The 23543-nt window shown below is 38.5% G+C and overlaps 1 protein-coding gene across 1 annotated transcript; it reads left to right on the top strand.

Annotated features, from left to right (window-relative positions):
• Positions 1–13033: 13033 nt before the first annotated feature.
• Positions 13034–21012, top strand: HYAL4 (hyaluronidase 4). The gene is made up of 3 exons (XM_030856980.2): positions 13034–13987; positions 18580–18669; positions 20611–21012. The coding sequence occupies exons 1-3, from the start codon at positions 13034–13036 to the stop codon at positions 21010–21012; spliced, it is 1446 nt and encodes a 481-aa protein (XP_030712840.1).
• The last annotated feature ends 2531 nt before the right edge of the window (positions 21013–23543 follow it).

Raw genomic sequence — 23543 nt, 5'->3', positions numbered from 1 at the left:
AAACCAAAGGATGCCACATTTCTAACAACAGATACTTCAAAAATTTTGGCTTGTTAAAAAAAATCTGCTCAGGTTAAAAACAGATTATGAAAAACATTGAATTTTTGTTATTTATTTTGACTTGCATAACTTTGGGTTTCCAGACCATAGTGCTTAGTAAACTGTCTCATAAAAACTCATCAATTATGTCTAATCCAAAGACAAACACATACATCTCTATTTTTCTTAAATAAAAGATCGAAATTTAAACTCCATTACTATGTTTATGATAATTCTCCAAGAGACATTAATAAAGGATACACTGTAATCAAAATATCTTATAAATACTACAAACCACTTTAGTAAATGAAACATACCTTGTAAGATGATTGGTAATACCTGTTAGAAACCCTGAGAGTGCCCATCTCGCTCCCGAATTACCTGAACAATGATACTTTGTCTGTTGTCTAGGGCAGTGCTCTTTCTTACCTCCCATTAATTGTTAAAAAAAATCACAGTACCCTTTATTGGACACAAACTTTTTGATGAGATACTTGCTTTTTTCCAGTCTTGTAATTGTTCCACACCATTAACTTTTAAATCAGAAAGAATGTATGTCTTCATCTCAGTAGCAGTATGTCATACTTTCTGGTCCTTAGTAAATTCATGTCATTGTGTTTATTTGTATATTGGAGATATTCTTTACAAAGCCGCCTAGCTTTCTCTCCTAATTCAAACTCCCATCTTCAGCTCAGGATAATTTTCTTTCATTATTTTTCATTCTCTCTGTTCATTTAAGAAATTACTATGAGATGGATCTTAGCACTTCTAGATCTATACTCAGTGTTGCTTTTCTTTCATGTATTCTAAGCCTTTGTCTTTTTTGTTTTGTATTATGGATTTGCCCACTTTTTCTTCTGGAATGCTAGTCTAGTCTTCACAATATTCTGACACTCGTATTTTTAATTCCAAAGAATTCTTTTCTTGTGTGTGTATGTGATCCTTGGCTATCCATTTATATTTATGGGGGAACAGAGTGATTGCAAACCGTCATAGGGATCCCCCAACCCCTGCCAGCCCCCTGCCTTTGTTTGGGTATATTTACTCAACAGGACTCTATGTTGAATGGGAGAATGGGCTGTAGACTGTGAAAGGGGCTGAGGCACGCTGACAAGTAAGATTCCATCTGGGGCATGTGAGCAGAAAACAGGCAGGTTGGTAGGAACACTCACAATCATCAGAGTAAGGAGAAAATTACCTTGGAAGAGGAGTGTAATTCCCTCGAGGGCTGAGAAACCTTTTTATGCCCTCTGTGCCCACTGGGGAGACCCAACTATACCCAGCTCAGCACTGCTCTTGTATTGGGTCTCACAGACACTCTGAACCCTACCTGGGAAGGTCTTTCTCTATATTTCAGCGTCCTGGCGTCACATGGCTCTCTTACTTGTCGTGCTCCATACTCTGGGAAGTTGAATGGTCTGACTGGTTCTGCTATACTGGAGTCAATATTTTAACTGATTGCTCAGATAATTGGTTCCCCATGCACTTGCATTTTTTGGAGCTGTTGTCGCTGCACCTAAGGTTTATTTCTCCAGTGGAAGGGACAGTTCATACCTCTAAAGTAAATTTCTACTGTTAAAAATTTCTGATTCAATTCAATCTATTTTCGATCTTTGAGTCATGTCACCTCTTCTTGTTTTCAGCTTTATACTGTACTTTTTCTAAGGACATGTACTGCAGATGACACAGTAAATACATGATCTCAATTTATCATCTTGAACCAGTGGTTCTAGTAGATTAATGTATTTACTCAGTATGATAACTAAAACGCTACTAGTTAATTATTCCATTATCATCAAGGATAGCACATCCTAGGAAATCTTTCCAATGTATGGTTATTTTTACCTCTATTCTCCAACTAAAGTCTCAATCAAAGTTTTCTTTCTTCCTTCTTAGGTCAGTGAATTTAAATTGGGTATTTTCAGAAACAATGGTCACTTATACCAATGTGCTTTTAAGAGAGTCTGACTTTGGTTATAAAGAGATGTAATGCCAGCCTCTAGTTTAACTTGGAGGACTGAGTCACCTCTGTAATGACATGTTTCTCTGAACAGCCATAGGGCATCCTTTTGCCACTGAACCTCTGCTTGCATCAGGTGACTAAAGGACGGGCAGCAAACAAAAGCAAAGGTAAAATACACTTTTTGTTTTGTTTGAAAATTTTTTGAGGACTGTTTTTAGAAACATGCTTTCTCAGAGGAGTTTGTTAGAAGAAAACTAGTTTTGTTTCATTTCTTGGAATATCCTGATTTCTTTTCTGTCCTAACTTATTTTATTTAGTTTCCAAATTCAGTTATCTTTCAAAATGTGAACTTGCTTTTATGAACCTAACATTGTAAAAAGTACATTTGTCGCTGACAGATATAACTTAAATTCCAGTTCATTTTTTATTATAAATTTGTATTTGAGGATGATTCTTACATTAATATGTATTTGAGACTTGTTTCATTTCTCTTCTATATGAACAATTTCTCTGAAAAGCAGCTTTTTGCAGTATATTGTGTTATCATAACCTAATACTTAATCCTTAATACAATAGCATCAGAATGTATTCCTTGAAGCAGGTTAGTAAACTAACTGTAGATAAGCCATAGAACATATGGCTTTATGAGAGACCCACAATTTTAATATTTTTTATAACTGATAGCTGTGCAGAGTCCCTCAAGCTAACTTTATATACCTAAATGGTTTTCTTTACATATCAGTATATTTCTTTATTTGATAAAGATTTTATTTTTGCATGATCGTTAATAAAATGTATTTTAGAAGATACGTTACATAGTTATCATACCTACTGTATTGGATAGTATTAGAGGGCTGTTATTTGGAACAAGTATTGCAGTTTTTAGGAAACATATGACATTTAAAATGGTTCAGAAGATGGTTATTTTTTTGGTCATAAAATATGTTTTAAATTTTCTTTCCAAATACTAATAAAGGGACTGAATATTCAGAGATGAAAATCAACAGGCACTTCAAATAACAAAATCAGTAATTGGGAAGAGGATGTAAACATATATATATATAAAGATAGTTAGATTTAGATTTTCCAGAAAAGAAATAACAACTACCAAAACAATATGAGAAAGACAAATCTTAAATCATTTAATCCATTGGAGAGAGTACATCTTAAAGTCAAGAAATAGCCTAAAGACGGAGAAAAAAGCTATCTACTTTGGTGGCTACATACACCAAAGGTAAAGTGAAATTTTTGAAAAATTATGAGTTGAATAACATAGCTTAGGCAATGAAACTTGATTATCTCTAACTCCTTCATGGCCAGCTCCTGAACAACAATCTTTAATCTAGAGCCATTACTAATTAAGATATTCATATTACTAATAAATACTTATATTGTAGATTTACTTAAGAGAGTTTAGTCACATGATTTATTTCAGCCTTGTCTGTAAATTTGAATTCAGTTTGATGACAGAAACAAGGTTCCTTGTTGAAGTATTTATTCATAGATTCTTAATGTTTAGGTAGAGTCAGGAGCAAAGAGTTGAAAAGGTGTTAAATGGTGAAGTTAAGGAAATTTTTAAAAATAACAATTTATAAAAAACTCACGTGCAGAGATTCAGGATTCATGTCCTTTATAATGTTTTTGAGAATCATAATATGTACCATATTTTCTTAGCAATAAACTTCTATGGGAACCTGACTCTTTCTTGGGAAAAACTTTAGCAAATTCAGTAATTAAAGTTATAGTTATATTTACATCATCATCTATAATTACTTGTTTGTTGAAATCTAGTTCTCCTTAGGTTAGCACATCCTTGAATTTTTCTACATATAATAGACTTGCAGTTGCTATGAATTTCTAACAGGAACAATCTCCAGTTGTCTTTTTCACAGAGGGAAGCTTTTCACCTAAGCATTGGTCCAATGTTCATAATAGATCCAAATGAATATATCCCATGTTCCCTCTTATCAAGTATACTTGAAAAAAAAAAACAAATTCCACTCTTCAAGGAACACTGTTTCTTAGATGCATTATATTGGGTGGTTCAAGAATTGTCTACTGTCCTAGGCTGGAATTGCTCTGCCTTTATCATCGGTATCCCAGAACAATCTTGGTGCATCCTTAGTCCAACCCAGAACCCATGACTGGAACATTTCCAGATTTCCTTATTGTATTAAGAGATTCTGTCAAGGTTACATTTGGAAACCAAAATCTATTTCAAAATATTTTCAAGTTATATTGTTTGTATAATTAAACTGCGTGGAATTAATGGTCATGAACGAGTAAACTTTTTAAGGAACTAAAAATTCATTGTATGAAAAAGCATTTACTTCACATTTATGGTTAGTATATGCTACTATAATTAATGCAGAAACTCAACTTTCTTTACTAATATCCAAGTACAACACACCTCTCATATCATGTGAAAGGGCAACCAAAGTAGAGATCAAGTAATGATCTTTTCCAAATTCATACAAATTAATGACTAGTTAGCTACTATATTTCGTGTTTCAACAGTTTATTAAAATTTTTAAAAAATAAAGCATAATTCCTTGGTTACACGATAATACATACTATTTGTTATTAAAACCTGGTGGAGCTCAGGCTGACCAGCACATTCACTTGCAACATCAAAAATTTTATCATACATCCAGCAGGTGTACCTGAAGTGGAAGCCTAGAGACTTAGAAGGAGATATGAGATATCTAGGTAGCTAAGCATACCTACATCCAAACCTGAAAAGTGAAGAAAAGTACATGCAAACATAATTTTGCCAGCTCTTAATTTTTTATGTGCCACAGTCTTTTCAGATTGCTTAATTGTAATGGGTTTGACAGTTTATAACCAAGTTTACTGAAGGTTGAAAGGGATATTTTAGGTAGGGAACATTAGTTGCAATGCCAAAGGGCACTGCAAACTCAGGCATGAATCAACTGAGTATCAGGAAGCGAGACCATAGTGGTGAGATGTCCAGAGAGCAATCCAATTCAGAGGGATTGCCATCTTGGTTAGAAAATCTGTCTTTTATGAAAATGTCAGCCAGAGGGCTATAAAGTTGCAGAGGGGTGTGGAGGAAGGGGTGGTGGGCAAGATTCTATCCTATATTCATAAATTTAAAAAGTGGAATTTAAGTTCACAAGTATAATTTTGAAAAACTGAGATTTCAGCTCATAGACAGGGGATAGATGTCAGTACTATATTTGCATATATAAAATGCTATCATTTATCATCATACCCTTGCTGCCCCCCCAAAAGACAGTATTGTGATATGCTATAAAGGCAAATTAAAACAATATAAATAAAAATTGAATAGGTGAGACAATGAAACTTTTTCCAGTAACCTCTGCTTCATACTGGCTTCTGTTATATTGCACTGAGATCTCCTTATTTTGTGTTGTAAACACACCAGGGTAGTTGGATAGAACTCAAAGAAAGAAATATGATTTGAGAAAGGGTTTATAATAGGGAAGTGTGAGGAAGAATAAAAAATAAAAATAATGCCATAAACATTGAAGAATTAAAAAAAGAAGTCAGAAGTTAATTTCTGTCAGAAAGGTACTATTGGATAAAATACACTGGAATTGAAGTGTTTAAGAAAACACAAGAAAAAATGATCTGAAGTTGAATGGGTAAAATGCAACTTCCTGAGTTATTTAAAATTAGTTGGATAAATCACCAAAATTAACGTATAGGCAAGGAAATAAAAAGAATGATCAAAGCATTTTTTTCATATCAAATCCCTCCAAATGCTTTTACTGTTATAGCTAGAGCTTTGCATTGTTTGCAATCAGAGAAGGCCTATTACCCTACAGCCTATTTTCCCACTTGTAATAAGTAATGTAGTGGTATTGTGCACTGCCTTTTGTGGTGCATAATAACACTAATCAATTTCTTTTCTTTTTTTTTTTTTTTTGCGGTACGCGGGCCTCCCACTATTGTGGCCTCTCCCGTTGCGGAGCACAGGCTCCAGACACGCAGGCTCAGAGGCCATGGCTCACGGGCCCAGCCGCTCCGCGGCATGTGAGATCCTCCCGGACCGGGGCACGAACCCGTGTCCCCTGCACGGGTAGGCGGACTCTCAACCACTGCGCCACCAGGGAAGCCCTAATCAATTTCTTTAGGCCTATCTTCTGTGTTCCTACTGAACATCTCCTAAACCATTAACCACTGTTAGTTTTCCTTTACCATAGATAATTAAACAACCTATACTTAGTTCTTAATATCCGCGTGACAGCATAGAGTGGTAACTTAAATCTCTGGCTGATGGTGTTTACTTCAACTACAAAAAATAAAACCTCTCTTATTTCCTGAAAAGGTCTTTTTCTTGCCCTGTTGCAGAAAAGCATACCATTTTCTCAAATAACTTTATAAAAAAATGATCTTTGTAGTAAAATCAACTCAGATGTTACCTTGTTTAGGAAGCCATGCCAGATTCCTTATAGTCAGAATCAATGTACATCTTCTTTCTTTTCCAAAGAATTTTATTCATTTTTTTAAATTTGAGTAATGGTTTTGAATAGCTGCTACATCAACATAGTACAAAATCCCAACAGAAGTTTCCTCCTCCCCCAAATCTCATCCTACCCCTGCAGTTTCTCTCCCTCAGCCACAAGTTCCTCTTCCTGGAGGCAAGTAATGCAATCATAATTCTTCCAGAGATATTCCTTACTGCACAGATCACATATTTACATATATATGTAATATATATATTTGTATATATATATTACATATATACACATACATATATATATATCCCTTTCTTAGAAAAATAATGGCTGCATTCTATACATATCTAGCTTTTTAAGAATTTTAAGTATATGTACAGACATATACATAAAACAAATATATACTTTAAAGAATAATTATGATATCTGGTGAATATCCATATCAACATGGAAAGGCAACCTCGTTCTTTGTTACAGCTGCATAGTATTCCATTGTGTGGAAAGCCATGCTTTATTTCACCAGTCCCTTAATGATAGACATTTGTTTCCAGCTTGGAAATGATAGGCAATGCTGCAATGAATAACACAGAAGCAGAATTTCCAGGTGAAAGGTTTTGTGCATTTGTCACTCAGATAAAAATTTTCTGCCTTCTGTTCCCACCAGGAATGCACCATTATTCTTTATTCTTTCTTCATTACAGAGAGTTTCCAGCCAGTGCTTGCACATTTCACCTTGCTCAAATTTCCTACCTTGCTAAAATATGCGTGCTCCCACAGAGGAATGGGTGCTGTTAACAAAACCAGGCCAATCCTAGATTCCAAGCTATTCCTGTCAGGACAAAGGCAGAAATTGAAATTAAGCCATGATTACTTAAGAGAAAACCATGTGACCTGGCCACAACCTTTTTCCTCTCAAGTGCCTGCCCTTCCACTCCAGTCTGTACCCTGACATTCGGATCTGGTATCTAGAGAACCCAGATCAAACTCTCCTATTTAAATATCCTTGTAGTCCTTAGGCCTGAGGTTCGGCCTCACCACCACCCACCCCCAGCTTCCTAGTTTCTGTCTGCTTACCCTGCCTGGTATCCCAGCTCTTCTGGTCAGTGGCTTGGGTCATATTATGGGATTAGAGGGTGTTTTAAGTTATAATCTTGACTACGGACATTGAAAAAAACCTTAGTAACATTTCACAGACCACTAGATGGCTTTACAGTTCAAAAACTTCAAGTAGAAAACTGAGGATTCAAATCAACCTAATGTTATTTTAAGGAGCTTAGTTAAAAATGGTTTGACAGAGGGAACATTTTATTCAAAATGTGGTTCTAAGACTTTGTGTGCTTTTCCTAGAAGCTGTTGATCTTGGCTGCAAGAAATTTCAAGTCCTAAAAGAGAAGTAATACTTTTTGACAAAGACTAAGTATATACGCTTATGTAAAGACAATTACATTCTCTTTCAGGTTTTAAAATGCTCTTGCTTCATAAGAAATGTGGCCTTTCACACCGAAGAGTGAATTTCCCATTAGCACAAGCAACACTGAAATAGTCATTTTTATATACTTACAAAACTTAAGCTCATTTTTAGGAAGGGAAGCCGTTTTGTATAATCAAGGTAGTCCAGTGGTTCTAAAATTTGTTCAGATGGAGGGACATCAGTGTTCTTTGATTATGACATGAAATAGAGTTATAATAAAACTTAGTACCTAATGATGAATTGTGGAACTTAAAGAAATCTTATCATATAGTATATTATATTGTAAACCAATAGGCATCAAGTTTTTAAGAAAAATGTATGGGAAAAACTCTATCCATTAAACTATATTTTTTCTTCTGCTGGAACACTTAGTGCCAGCTTTTACAATATTGATATTTCATGAGAGAAGATCTTAAGAACCATCAGGATAAGACATTAACAGTCAGACTAAGGTAATAACATTCTTCAGATAAAAAAATGGAAGCCTATAATTGGCCTTTTCTCTAATAAGCTTTTATGAGAAAGCAGGTTAACAATTGTTTCTACAGAGTTGAGTTGAACTCAGCAGCTCCGCTCTATTTTCCATTCTGATAAATATTTATGCATATAGGGCTTCCCTGGTGGCGCAGTGGTTGAGAGTCCGCCTGCCGATGCAGGGGACACGGGTTCGTGCCCCGATCCGGGAAGATCCCACATGCCGCGGAGCGGCTGGGCCTGTGAGCCATGGCCGCTGAGCCTGCGTGTGCGGAGCCTGTGCTCCGCAGCAGGAGAGGCCACAGCAGTGAGAGGCCCGCGTACCGAAAAAAAAAAAAAAAAAAAAAAATTATGCATATATATTTATTATTGGCAACAAAATATCACTTCAGTCAGTACTTTCCTTAAAGGTTTGGAAATAAAACATTGTGTTTTTAAATTTCCAATAAAAATGGGGATAATGACCTTCAGGATACCTTTTTAAACCCTTGTGGATTTAGGGTAAGACACTTGGAGTCCTAAAGGTTTTGAAAACAAATCCCAATATCGTGAAAAAAAGAAACAGAAGAGTTGTAGACTTGGAAAATTAATTCCTTCCACTAATACATTAATATTAAGAGATGAACATGTATGTTTTTGGGGAATACTCCCAAAAGTATTCCCTCTAATCTTAAAGATTAGTAAGAATCACCATGCTGTATGAAAAAAAAAAACTACATTGTGTATAACAGAAGTTTAGAGTTGTAATCAAAATTAAAACAAAATTAGTAGGATTAATTTATAGGTTTATAATCTTATTATTTTTCTGTGTTGGTGATTATTAAAAATATTGTGAAGTTCTTCTAAATAACTGGATCGTGCCACTGTCATCTCTGTCCTGGATTATGACAAGAGCCTCCTTACAGGCTTCCTGCTGCTTCTTTCTTGTGCCCTTTCACTTTCATGCTTGCCTCAACACAGCAGCCTATGAAATCCAGTTAAGCCCAAATCAGACAGTGTCATTCTTCTCTCCAAACTCTCTCAACTCCTTCCCATCTCAGTTAGAGTGAAAGCCATAGCCCCAACAAGGCCCTACAAGACCCCCTCTCTTACCTCTCTGTTCCTTTTACTTAGTAACTGGCTTCTTTGAAGTTCCTTAAACATGGTAGGCATGTGCCTGCCACAGGGCCTTTGCACCTGCTTTCCCCCCATGCTTCCCCAGACATCCTCCAGCCTTACTCTTTATCTTCTTTTCAGATCACTTCTTTTCAGATTAATGAGGCCTTCCCATCTAAAATGAATCCTTGCTTAATTCTTTTCTTTGTTGTTACCGCCATCCAATGTACTGTATATTTTACTCACCTTGTTTATTGTCTGTCTCCCCTTAAAGGATTTAAGCTCTGTGAGGGCAGGTGTTTACATCTGTTTTGCTCCTAGTACTTGGAATGGGAGCCTGATGTGTAGAAGGTGTTCAATACCTTTGCTCTCACCCAGGTGCCAATTCCCCAAAGACCACCAGGAACACACCTGCAGTTCCATGAGTTGGGTAATGACATGTTGCAAAAAAGGAAGACACACACCACAGGGAGCTGTGAGGTGTTCCCGTAAGACGGTGTCAGAAAGAACCTGTTACAGAATTTAGGTTTAGTTGGGTGATTTGGCAGAGGGTCTGAGAAAACCGGGGTTTTCTCCAGGTTGGGTGTGGTCAGAAAGCAGGGGCATTTCTACGTGGGTAAAGAACAGAAGTCATTCATTTAGCAAGAGAGGGATGCTTGGTGTTCTGTGGGTAGCACAGTGATCTTCGTTTTATTTCTGCTCAGACACAATGAAAAAGTGGTCTTGTTTTATCTCATGTTATTATAGTCTGAGAATAAACCTGAGGTTGGCATTTTGTGAGACTGTTTATGTCTAATAGGAGAATAACATGGCCTGGCTGTGAGTGCTGTCAGCTTCTGAAATCGGGGTGGGGGGGATTTGTTTTAATGTATCACAAGCAAGTAAACTTTGCGGAGGAAGGAGTGAGAGGGGAAATAGGAATAAGCAGGGGATAGAGACTTCTCTGCAGACTCTTGTATCTGTACATGAAGGGCCTCCTCCCCCAAGGGGACCCCTTGTCTTCCTCACCATCCTTCACCACCAGGAGGGGTAGCTGTACTGCGATGAGGTCTGAAGCCTGCTTAATGGAAGGCAGTACCCAACTTCCTGTTGTGGGTGTCACGTTCTCTTCTCAGTGGGTGAAGAAGTCCAGAGCTGTGAAGCCAAGGTCAAAGCAGTGGTGGCCAAGCCTTGGTTCTGAGGAGAAATCTACCTCCCTTTACCCTCTGGCTTTCACGGATGTGTCACTTTGCTGGGAATCATTTATCCAGGGCCCTTCAAAACGTCTTCATGGAAGTTTCCCAGTTGGAGGAAGGGAACTAGTCTTTCATATATGTTCTCAGAACAAACCTAAGAAGAGAAAGCTGGGTGATAAAATTTTAGGGGAAAAATCCAGATTGAACTCCTCGCCATACCCACCCCCAATATCCTGCCAATTCTTCCTAAAATCCCACTAATTCGAGATTTGTTTAAAAAAGCAAAACTTCCTGGAAAGATTATGAGAGTGGGGAAGGGAAAAAGACAAGGAAAGTGCTACTGGTGACTCATGGTTAAGTGTGGATAATTCAGAGATTGTTATGCTGTGACAACTAGTCAAGATACAGGTAGAGCTTGGCAGTGGGGATTTTGATGGCCTGGGTAGGATGACGGAAAGGGTTTTAGAGGGATTCTGAAGCCATTGGCAGGCCTGCGGAGGTTCCCTGGTGAAGGAAAGAGGGTGGGAGAAGCACACAGCTAATGATAGCGCAGCGGGGGCAGGGGACTGAAAAGATTGTCTGGGAGGTGCAGAGCGAGGGACTCTCCTCCCAGCAAGCCATGCTTAACTAGGAGAGTGAGAGAGGGGGCACCAACGCCGTGACAAACCTGCGTGGGAAGCAGAAACCCAAGGCATACAGCAAATAGAAGACACAGGCACTGGATTTCCCTTGTTTATTTCGCCTGTATTGGTTGTGCACCTGCACATTTTATCAGGAGCTCTGCCTGCCACCTGCCGTGGAAAGTGCACCTACCATTTACTGGAGAAAGGAGAATAACAATGTTCCAGGATAGTAGAACAGAACCACTTGGTAACTTTGTAGTAAATGAATGAGGACTTTCTGTGGCAGTGATGAGGAGACTAACCAAAAGGGAAACAATAATCAGTGGAAAACTATGTTTTGCATGAAACCCAAAGCAGGAAGTGTTCTGGGAGAATAGATTTTTTTTGTATACATACGTAGCCTTCTCTAACATAAACTGAATTTTAAATTCAAAGAAAAAATGTTTTTCTGTGAATGAACACCTTATGCACATCCATTTTTCTTACCCTGAGGCAGAATATGATAAAAACATTCAAAGATAAGAGGCAGTTTTGAGGACCGCAATTCTTATTGTACTCATAAAATTATACTCCCTTGAAAATACTGTTCTCTTCAAACCATAATTTATACGTTCAGTAGATTTCATGTTACTAAGTAATCTTACTCATCTTTGCATTGTGGAAGGATACAGATATTTATTCTGTGAATGACTGAGGAAAATATCTACCTCCATAGCTTTAAAAAGTGGTATTTTGTGTATATCCCCAACTAATATTTTATATATAACTTAGGACTTCTTAATGTCACTGAATAAAATTTTACAGATTACTTATAATTTTTGTTTACCTCTGTGTCCTAGGCCTGAGAAATGCTATAAGGTTTGCCTGGTGACACCTGGTGGTTAAAAATGATAATTACATACAACATGCTGCCCACAGTGATCACCTTTGCTGGAGGAAGTACTCACAAGCCACAGATTGCATGGAAAGCATCTCTGTCAGAGTTCCTGGTTGTAAGCAACCAAAACAAAACCTCTCTGGTCTGCGCAGAAGAGTGCTGTTCCATGAGGGCAATGCTGCCACTTAACATCAACACCATGGGTATCAGATTGTGGGTGCCCTGACAGGCACTGCCACTCCCGGCATTTCTGGAATTTCTGTTATCACGGGCACCACCACCTTTTAGCCACTTTGATTCCCAAGATCTCAATTCAAAGTCTAGAGTGGGCTGCATCTAATTGTCCTGTCCGTGGTCACATACAAGTACCCTAGCGGCAAGGAAGCCTGGGAAAGCAACCAGACATTTGGCTTATTGAATGAAATAATAAAAAGGTATTACAAAATTAAATGAGATAAATATTTATTCAGGAAGTAAGCACTGAGCCTGGGATTTCATGAGTTTTCCAAAATGGTAGTGAATACTCTTTTACATCTTTATTTGATCATGAGCTTTTTTGAGGGCAAGGACCACATCTTATTCATTTTGGATTCTGGAAACAGCATCTGATGCTCCATGATGTTTGTTGAGTTGCATTGCTTCCCCCTGAATAGAAGTTAGGTCACTGCACTCACTTCTATCTCAATTTATTTATAGGGATCTTTAAGACCTTTAACTAAAATGTACTTAAAGATGTAAATAGATAAGAACTATAATAATATCCAGCCAACATTTGACTCTTTTTCCTCAAAATTATCGTTAACAGAAAATTGAATCTCTCCTCAGGTCTTCCAGAGTGCATTAAAGCAGAAGAGAAGATTTTTATCTTATCATGAAACCATTATCTGAAGGACAACTAAGGTTTTGTGTTGTTCAACCAATACATCTCACATCATGGCTGCCCATACTTTTCATTCTGAAGTCTATCTCTTCCCTAAAACCTGCCCAACTTCCAATTTATCAAAGGAAACCTTTTATAGCTGCCTGGAATGCTCCAACAGATCAGTGCTTGATAAAATATAATTTAAGACTAAATTTGAAAATGTTTCAGGTGATTGGAAGTCCACTGGCCAGGGCCAGGGGGCAAAATGTCACTATATTTTATGTCAACAGACTGGGATACTATCCATGGTATACATCCCAGGGAGTTCCCATTAATGGGGGTCTCCCCCAGAACATAAGTTTGCAGGTACATCTGGAAAAAGCTGACCAAGATATTAATTATTACATCCCTTCTGAAGATTTCAGTGGACTTGCCGTTATAGACTGGGAATATTGGCGACCCCAGTGGGCCAGGAACTGGAACACAAAAGATGTCTACAGACAGAAATCAAGAAAGCTTATTTCTGAGATGCAAGAGAATGTATCAGCTGCTGATATTGAATATTTAGCCAAAGCAACCTTTGAAGAAAGTGCAAAAGCTTTTATGAAGGAAACCATCGAACTGGGAATTAAGAGCAGACCCAAGGGCCTTTGGGGTTACTATTTATATCCTGATTGCCACAATTATAATGTTTATGCCCCAAACTATACTGGGTCATGCCCAGAAGAAGAAGTTTTGAGGAACAATGAGCTCTCTTGGCTCTGGAACAGCAGTGCTGCTTTATATCCTTCTATCGGTGTCAGGAAATCTCTTGGAGACAGCAAAAACATTTTGCGTTTCTCGCAATTTCGGGTGCATGAATCCTTGAGGATCTCCACCATGACATCCCATGATTATGCTCTGCCTGTGTTCGTCTACACAAGGTTAGGCTACACAGACCAACCTTTATTTTTTCTTTCTAAGGTAAGAAAGATACCCCTTGACAAAGATAAGGAGATTTCCTCTTATCTCTAAAAGAGACATTTCTTTGCTAATTATGTTCTTTAAAGGATTCCAGAATAGTGGTCCATTAGATAGGAGCATAATTCTTCCTATGAGTAGTCAATCACTCAGATTCTTCATTTGTACAGACTGAATTTTGATTATCTCATTTATTATTTGTCTTTCAAGGAGCAAAGTAAGGAGGGAAGGGGTTAAAGTGCAATGTCAGCAACTACTTCCCGCTCCCCAACCTTGATTGTGTTCCCTTACAACTGGCCTCTTGCGAAGGTTACTGAAACAATTGGGGGTGAACCAATTGGGGGGTGGAGTAGTTTGCTCATACGTGTGGAAGTAGAATTGTAGACATTTCTGCTGCTGGCCTCATTGTTAAAAATCTTAAGAGGAGGGCTTCCCTGGTGGCGCAGTGGTTGGTTGAGAGTCCGCCTGCCGATGCAGGGGACGCGGGTTCGTGCCCCAGTCCGGGAAGATCCCACATGCTGCGGAGAGGCTGGGCCCGTGAGCCATGGCCGCTGAGCCTGCGCGTCTGGAGCCTGCGCGTCTGGAGCCCGTGCTCCGCAACGGGAGAGGCCACAACAGTGAGAGGCCCGCGTACCGGAAAAAAAAAAAAAAAAAAAAAATCTTAAGAGGAAAATAGTGTTTTCTTTTTAAGGCACAATAGCAGGTTTTATAAAAGATATAAGGGAGGCACAACAACATGAATATACTCAGAAATACCTAAGATAGTAAATTTTATGTGTTTTTTTCACACAATTAAAAATAATTTTTTAAGAAATAAGGGAGTTACAAATCTGCTAAAAGTAGGTGACCCCTATAGATTTAACCATCTGGTTTATTCTTGTCTCTATGACCACAATTAGTGGAAAGTTGGTAAGAGTGGTGTGAGTTTCTAAATTCAATAGTAAATTCATCACTAGTAGATGGTTTCATAACCCTAGGTTAAAACTTACATATAGAAGTTTTATTCTGTTTATTTTACTTAAGTCATATATGCAGCCAAAGACCTCACACAAACTGTGAGTGTAGCTTTTAAGATAGATGAACTTTCAGCCCAATTTTCTCTCCCTTACTTTCCCTTTACTACTCTAGTCACTGAAATGGAAACTTGTAGAGACAAAAATTTCAAAGATGCTACTCTAACCTTTGGACTTGGATAATTATGTGTGATTATGAATAGACTTGAGCCTTGTTCAGACCTTCACATTTGTGATGCAGAGGTATTTTAAGATATTGCTGCACACTAGGGGTTGATCACCTTTCTTTTTTCTCCACTATAACAAGTTTCAATTTGCCAGCATGTATCAAAATATAAAGATGTTCTGAGTATGAAGTATCCAAAGGAGACTCAGGAAACACCCCAGTGAGGACTCTACCATGAGCAGTAGGTATCTGTGGAGCAGACAGAGAGTAGAGCTTACTCCTCAGAGGGAGAAATGACACAAATGCATCAGGATTTGGTAAATGCTGTGCCTCTGAGGCCACTGATGAGATGAGTAAAGATAAAAATTCTGTCTTGTGGGGCTTCCCTGGTGGCGCAGTGGTTGAGAGTCCGCCTGCCGATGCAGGGGACACGGGTTCGTGCCCCGGTCTGGGAAGATCGCACATGCCGCGGAGCGGCTGGGCCCATGAGCCATGGCCACTGAGCCTGTGCGTCCAGAGCCTGTGCTCCGCAATGGGAGAAGCCACAGCAGTGAGGGGCCCGCATACCGCAAAAAAAAAAAAAAAATTCTGTCTTGTGAACTGATATTAATACTACCCAGAAAAATCAGCAACAACTGATTGAGAATGGTAGGAAACTAACACTATTTGGAAGTTATCTACATCTTTATAAAATAGTCTTGACTCTAGAATTGAAAGTTAAATACCACCTTCCTCTATGAAACTTCTTTTGCTTTTCTGTGTTTGGCTCAAACAAGTTCCTTTCTTTAGTGATAACAAATTTACTTTTGGAAGAAACAATCAACTTTAAAGGACAAAGTGTTCATTTCAATAGATTAGTTTAAACTACTGGTGCCTTCTGCACATTCTGCAAGCCAACGGTAAGCTCCTTCTTGAACAGCTACAGCCTCAGAAACATTTCTGTTCCCTCTAAGGGAAGAAGGAACAACAGTTAGGGTCTCACCTAGAAACAATTTTCTTTGTTAGTCTCGTGGTATCATTCTGTAAACTTTCTGAAAGACAAGGCATTTCCACATATTTTACACCATCAAACCACCATTTTATTCCATCCTCAATAAAAACCTGCCCACAAACTTTTTAAAACGTGATATTCACTTATACCAAATTGTAAATACTAGTAATGGCTTCCATTTCTGCCTTCCCAAAGATATCTGCATTTTAAAATGTTTGTGTGCGTACACACGCATATAATTAAGATTAGAAAAACAACTTACCAATAACTACCAAATCTCTCAACCTCTCCAGACCTCAGTGCCTCATTGTCTTAATCTACAAAATGGCACAATATTACCTGCCTTATCTACTTAGGAGAAATATTATGAAAACCAAATAAGAAGATAAAAATGAACATTTAAAGCACTACAGAAATATATGTGGTATAGATAACACTTTTTAACAAGTATCAGAGTCTTAAACTTGAAAGGGGAATATGTAAGAATGAAATTTCAGTCAGCAACCATAGCTTGGGGGAATCATATGCGGGCTATAAAGCCTCATTTCACACAGTAGGTTGCCTATACCACATATATAAATGCAATTTAGATATTGTTGATACTATGCTTTTAAAAAATAATGAAAGGGGTTTTCTTGACTATAGGTTTAAAGATGTTTTCCCCTGTAATTAATTCATATTCCCTCTGATAACACACAAAGGGAGCACATTAGTGATGCTCCAGCCCCCCACAGTGGGCTCCTTACTTACACGCACTGTGGTAAAGCTTCAGGGACTGAAACCCAAGGGTAAAGAATGAGTCCTCTGGGTGCTCCTACTCTTAACTTCCAAAACCTTGATTTGAGCCAAGAATCATGGGTAGGGCAAGGCTCCCTTACACCAGGCTGGGACCTGGAAGATGTGTTGCTATTACATCAGGTGCTCTTCCTTTATTTCTCCTTTCATGTGGCTTATGCGCTCAGGTGGTCCCAATTTACTCCTAGTGACATCTTACCTGTGACTTCCCTCACTGAGTAGTACCCTGATTTTTTGGCTCCCCAAGCATAGCTGTTCTGTGTTTCATCCAGCACCCTGCTCTCAGCTAGGTGACGGTGGGCTAATTTGTTAGAGGAATTTGCCTAAATATCTGCTAGTGACTCCTTACCTCTAGTCAACACATGCTAGAAGACTTGCCATTTTGAATCAGTCCCAATAAACTCTCTTTGATAATGACGCTAAAGGACACGTTGGAAAGAAACTAACGTTCCCTCCTGATATCAACCTCAGAAGCTGTGGCTTTTACCACAAACATCTGTAGTTTCCGTACTTACTGAATATGGATCAATAACCTGTAAGATCCCACCTGCTGCGGAGCAATTAAGCCCGTGCGCCACAACTACTGAGCCTTGTGCTCTAGAGCTCACGAGCCACAACTACTGAGCCCATGTGCCACAACTACTGAAGCCCGTGCGCCTAGATCCCGTGCTCTGCAACAAGAGAAGCCACCGCAATAAGAAGCCTGCGCACCTCAACGAAGAGTAGCCCTGGCTCACCGCAACCAGAGAAAGCCCACGCACAGCAACGAAGACCCAACACAGCCATAAGTAAATAAATAAATTTATTTTAAAAAAAATAAGAAACTTATTTAGAAAATCAACTGCAGAAACTTTATTTAGGAAACCAACTGCACACATTCAACTTTTAATTTCCCTCTGAAATGACCTAGATTCATGTTAATCTTTAAACACTAAAACAATAATCCTTTAGGATTACAAAACCAAAATTCTCCCTGCTGAAATTTAGTTTTCATCTATCTTAACCATATTGAGAAAAATCCCGGCAGCCTTACCGTGACTGGAAGAATCATAAGTAAAGCCAATTAAATCAGGTAGTTTAAACTTAAATACAAATAATTTCAGGGACCAAATATAAGGGCTGGATCAAATCGGATCCCGCAGGGCCCTTAACACTGTGCTCCTTTGCCTATCCTGGGAATCCAAATGACCCAAAAGCCTTCCAAGTCACTGCAGAGGCAAAGTTCTCAGGAGAGTGTTGCATACTGGGAAGGGAACTTGGCTAAGATGAATGCAAGGCAGTCGTCACATTTAGAGAAGGAAAACTTTTGGATTCTCTTTCCAGGTCGTATACTCATAGCTGGTTTGTATGTGTATACTCCTAGCTAACTTCAATTAAACAACTTTTAGTGGCTATTTACAGGCTAATTGTTTAAAAGTAATGTCCTGTTTGGCAAAATATAAGTTTAAAAATATGTATTTAATATGTTTTTATATGATTATAGAGTGAAATTTCTGAGCCCCAGTTCATTTAACATTTGCTTTACTCTAAGAAACTGGAGAATAGTTTCATGCATTATATTGAATTTAGCCTCCAATCCTAATCCCTGGCAGGTTGTTCAATACAGTGTAATGAACTCTCTTCATTCTAGCAAGACCTAATCAGTACTATTGGAGAAAGTGCTGCCTTGGGAGCTGCAGGCATCGTTATCTGGGGAGACATGAATTTGACTTCATCTGAGGTAAGACAGTACCTTGGCGGTATAGTTAATATTACAATATTTACATTATTTGCTCTGTTTTCCTATAGAACTTACTCTAATCAGAGCTCTCAGGTCTCCCATAGTAAACCGGCTTTAGAATTAAAGTCCAAATCAGCACCTGATACATAGAAGGAGCTCCATGAAGATTAGCTTTGGTTCAGATAGTAATCATAATACTGACGATTGTTGAATATTTACTCTATGCTAGGATTGTGCTAAGTGCCTTTTGGTTTCGGATTTGCTCACTTCCTGATCATAATAACCCTTATGAGGTAGGGACTAGCATCCTCATTTATAGATGAGGAAACAAGAAAGGAAATCTAACTAGGGTAACAGTTAGGCTAGCTAGTGGTGGAGCTGGCACTAACCACAGATGGTATGACTTTGGAGCCCTTGCATTTAGCCATTACATAAAATGTATGATATCATATTTAGAGAAGTGGAATCAGATGGTAATTTTTAATATCTATATTGAACTTATTTTTCTTCTATGGAGAAATTAGCTGAAAATTAATAGCATTTAAAATATGAGTTATGTCTCTTTGAATTTCTTCCCGCTCAAACACTATCTACTCCAAGAAGTCTTCCTACTTTTCTCCAATCCACATTAATCACAATCTCTTCTGTATTTCCAGATGTTGTTTGTTTATATCCCTATAGTGTACTGCATTTTGCCTTGAATTATAATACTTGTATCCTCAATGCTTTTATTTATTTATTTATTGCTGTGTTGGGTCTTTGTTGCTGCATATGGGTTTTCTCTAGTTGCGGCGAGCAGGGGCTACTCTTCGTTGTGGTGCACAGGCTTCTCATTGTGGTGGCTTCTCTTGTTGCAGAGCATGGGCTCTAGGCGTGCAGGCATCAGCAGTTGTGGCGTGTAGGCTCAGTAGTTTTGACTCACAGGCTCTAGAGCTCAGGCTCAGTAGTTGTGGCGCATGAACTTAGTTGCTCTGCGGCATGTGGGATCTTCCCAGACCAGGGCTTGAACCCGTGCCCCCTGCACTGGCAGGCGGATTCTTAATCACTCTGCAACCAGGGAAGCCCTCAATGCTTTTTGTTAAATTGAATTTTTTGCAAGTTCATGGTGATCTGATATTTTTCTTAGAATTTCACAGGCTCAATTTGTTGCTACCAAGACATTGTTCATGAAACTGTTTGTGACAATATAAAGTTAAAAAGTCTCCTCTGTCCACACATGAGAATTAGGTAGAAACTGAGGATCAGTACCTGAGTCTCCAGGTGCGACATTTCCCCTCCAGCCCATGTGGCTCCTGAGAAGAGCATCCTCAGGAAGCTGAGTGCACAACCAGGTGGCCTCTGTTTAGAACACACAATAGGAACCACACACAAATGACCTGGTCAGCCTTCCAGGCTTTCCTGTCTTTGAATTGTTTAGAGGGGGCTAGATCCCAGGGCAGTCGGTATTTGAGCATAATTAACAGGAAAATCCAGAAGGCTCAGGCTGACAGTCAACAACAATTTGGTAGAACATGATGATTCAGGTTCTAACACAAGCCTGAAAGACACACACACCTGAAAGGTGGCCAGAGGACAGCAACTCTGGCACGATTTCTCAATTTGGGTTTGTTCCTCTTTTTCTCACACCCATTAACTTGGGATCTAGAAGGAGGAAATAAAGGATGTAAACTGAAAGAAGGCAAGGTCATATATGCTGAGGCTGGGGCCCATTTGCAAGTTCAGATAGCCTATGGTAACATATTCTCCATCTCCTGTCGCAACCACCTCTCATTTTGCTGATCTGGGTCCCCTGTATTACAGCACTTGAACCTAAGAGTTCATGGGCTGGAACCAAGCCATTAAGTTTCAATCAAGTCCAAAGAGCTGCCTTGTGGATCTAGATGCTCTAACCCTACCAGTACCAGAAAAAGCACTAAATCCCGTTTGTTTCTACCTTTCTAGGGCAACTGTACAAAGGTGAAGCAGTTTGTGAGTTCTGATTTAGGGAGCTACATAGTCAACGTGACCAGAGCCGCTGAGGTGTGCAGCTCTCACCTCTGCAGGAATAATGGGAGATGCGTAAGGAAGGTGTGGAAAACGCCCGATTACCTTCACTTGAACCCTGCAAGTTACCACATAGAGGCCTCCGAGGATGGAGAATTTACTGTGAAAGGCAAAGCATCTGATACAGACCTGGCGGTGCTGGCGAAGAGATTCTCCTGTCATTGTTATCAGGGATACGAAGGGGCTGATTGCAGAGAAATGAGGATGGCTGACGGCTGCTCTGCGGTTTCCTCTTTTTCTGGCTCCCTAATCACATTGTATCTGCTGGTTTCTGCAGGTTATCAAAGCATTCAGTTGTGAGATAACTGAGTTTAAAGGGAATGAAGTTTGGCCTCTAGAGTCGTCACTTAGGGAAGAGATGAAACTTACAACAATCTTTTTCTCACATGAAATCCATTGAGAGGTATTGTAAGTAGACACGTGTGTCACTTAACATAAACAGGAAACGTATTACTTCATTTGGCTCCGATTTGGCTAAGAAACCAGATCCAGGAGTGAAATCAATGCATTCTTCTTCCTTACTGGAATGTTTAAGTTGTATTTAACCTAAAACGAATATATTTTAGTCTTCATATGAACATAGATACATAAAAGTATAAATATTAAATTATTGATTTCAAAGACTGGTTTTCCAGCTAGCAACTTATTTAAGGACAGATTCCTATGCGGTTATCTGATTTAACAAATGGGCTCACCTCAGGGTGTGACCTGGTCACCTGGTCCACCAAAGGGGACCAAATGCAGAATTCCTGTTCCAGCCTTAGGTTCAAACTTCTTCTTCAGGCTTCTTCTCCATGCCTGGGCTCGATGAGTGCAGAACCAGTCACTGATGTGTCTTAACAGAAGAGCGCAGGAACTGAGGCAAGGGGAGCTGTAGTCACTGCAAAGACATCTATTCCAATATGGCGCCTTTCTCACCCACCGTGAGTCCCTCCCTCACAGAGGCTGGTGATCTAAATACAGCAAAAGGCTTCAGGATAGTACTCATGCTTGCCGAGGCTGACATTGCTCTAGATCTAGAAACTGGAGAGCCATGTTAATAAAAATGCAGTTGGTGTCTTTAGCAAGCAAAAATCATTACTAAAAATTTTAAAAATAAATGATATTTAAGGGACCTGGAAGTGCTATTGGGAAGTGCTATCGCTATTTTGGTCCCCACATATGAGTTTTGAGTAGTGGTTTTAGAGTCAGTTTGAATCTGATTTGAATCATTGTTTCACTCTCCATCTGGTTGTGTGACTCTGGGCAAGTTATTCATATTCCCCATTTTCTCAAGTGAAATTTGTTAATATAATTCCTACCTTAGTGAATTATTCTGAGGAATAAATGGGATAACACATCCCATGCATACTTCAGCTATTAATACATGTTGCTAATCTTCAATTATCTTCTCTTGATCACCAAAGTAATGGAGACACTTAGGATAAAACAGTCTTGGGCAATTTCCTCTTTCTGATATTATGTTCTATGTACAATCACTTATGCATGTGTTCTCTTGAGAGCCACTGTTTCAACTGACAGGATTTCCTTCTACTGGAAATGATCTACTTAGAAGGTAAACTCAAGACAGGTATGATGCTATTACAGAAGGCATGAGAGTTGATTCAACCTCCTCCTCTGCCTCTTTTGTCTTTCTGTGAAACATTTGCAATACAGGTGTGTCCTTTTCAACTCTGGGTCCCTGCTTGTCAGACGTTACTGACATTGTGAAGGTCTAATTTCTAAATGTAAAATACAAACAAAACAAAAAAAATTTATAATACCATAAAATACAGGTAACATTATGTAGGTTAACTTTTTAAATTTTTTCATTATTTTATTTTTATATCAAAGATGATATAAATACACTATAGAAAATTTGTAAATAGAAAAAAATAATGGAGATCACCAATAATCTCTATAATATATACTGGTAACTCTTGGTGTATTTCTTTCTGGCCTTTCTTCTAAAGACTTTTTAAAAACATGGTTGTAAATAATAATATACACATATTTTTGCATCTTGTGTTTTTCACTTAACCATACATCATAGTTTTCATGTTATTTCATAGTCTTCATAAATATAATTTAAATAATTTTAATACCACATAATAGTCTATCAACTGGATGTAGCAAAACTTAATTAGCAATTTTCCTTAAGTTTTGATTTTTGAGTATCCAGCTTCTACTATTTAGTCACCTCATCAGAGAAGACTTTCTGTATCATCTTCCTAATTCATTCATTCACCTATTAATCAATTTGTACATTAATCAATTTATTAAGCATTACTTCTTATTAGGCACTAAATATATCCTAGAACAAAACAAAGAGCCTTACCTTCTTAGAACTCATATTCTTGCTGGGGGAGACAGACATTCAACGTACAAATAAACAATTTATATCAGATGTTAGATGTATACGAAAAAATTAAGAGAGCAGAGTGGGGGAGGGTGGGATTTTCCATGTGCTGGGTCACTTTGAGAAGATGCTGTTTGAATGATAGAGAGTTAGCTATGGGGATATTTGGGGGAAGGGTATTTCAGGCAAATGACTCAGCAAGTGCACATTTGGTAGTGGGCCTGGTGTATTCAAGGAAGAGCATAGAGGGCACAAGGGCTGGACACGTCCCTTCACCATCAACTTCCTTGTTTATTCTCCGGTCTGTAGCATTTATCACCAACTGACATAGTATAGGTTAAATATTTCCTTATTTTCTGTCTTCTTTTACTAGAATGTAAACTAGGAAAATGAGGACTTCATTTTGTTCACTGCCAGAACACTACTTGGTACAGTGCCTGGCACATAGTAGGTGCCCAACAAATATTTTGAATGAATGAATGAGTGATTCAGA

The sequence above is a fragment of the Globicephala melas genome, chromosome 9 (genome assembly GCF_963455315.2).
Source record: "Globicephala melas chromosome 9, mGloMel1.2, whole genome shotgun sequence".
Lineage (NCBI taxonomy): Eukaryota > Metazoa > Chordata > Mammalia > Artiodactyla > Delphinidae > Globicephala > Globicephala melas.
Note: the sequence above shows the minus strand (reverse complement) of the source record. Positions and strands in the feature narration are given on the sequence as shown.

What these genes read in the sequence shown, in the direction of transcription:
- HYAL4 (XM_030856980.2), top strand. Translation starts at nt 13,034, where the DNA reads ATGAAACCATTATCTGAAGGACAACTAAGGTTTTGTGTTGTTCAACCA. An exon ending in CTTTATTTTTTCTTTCTAAG is followed by an intron (nt 13,988 to 18,579) that starts GTAAGAAAGATA and finishes TCTTCATTCTAG; the next exon opens with CAAGACCTAATCAGTACTAT. An exon ending in TGAATTTGACTTCATCTGAG is followed by an intron (nt 18,670 to 20,610) that starts GTAAGACAGTAC and finishes CTACCTTTCTAG; the next exon opens with GGCAACTGTACAAAGGTGAA.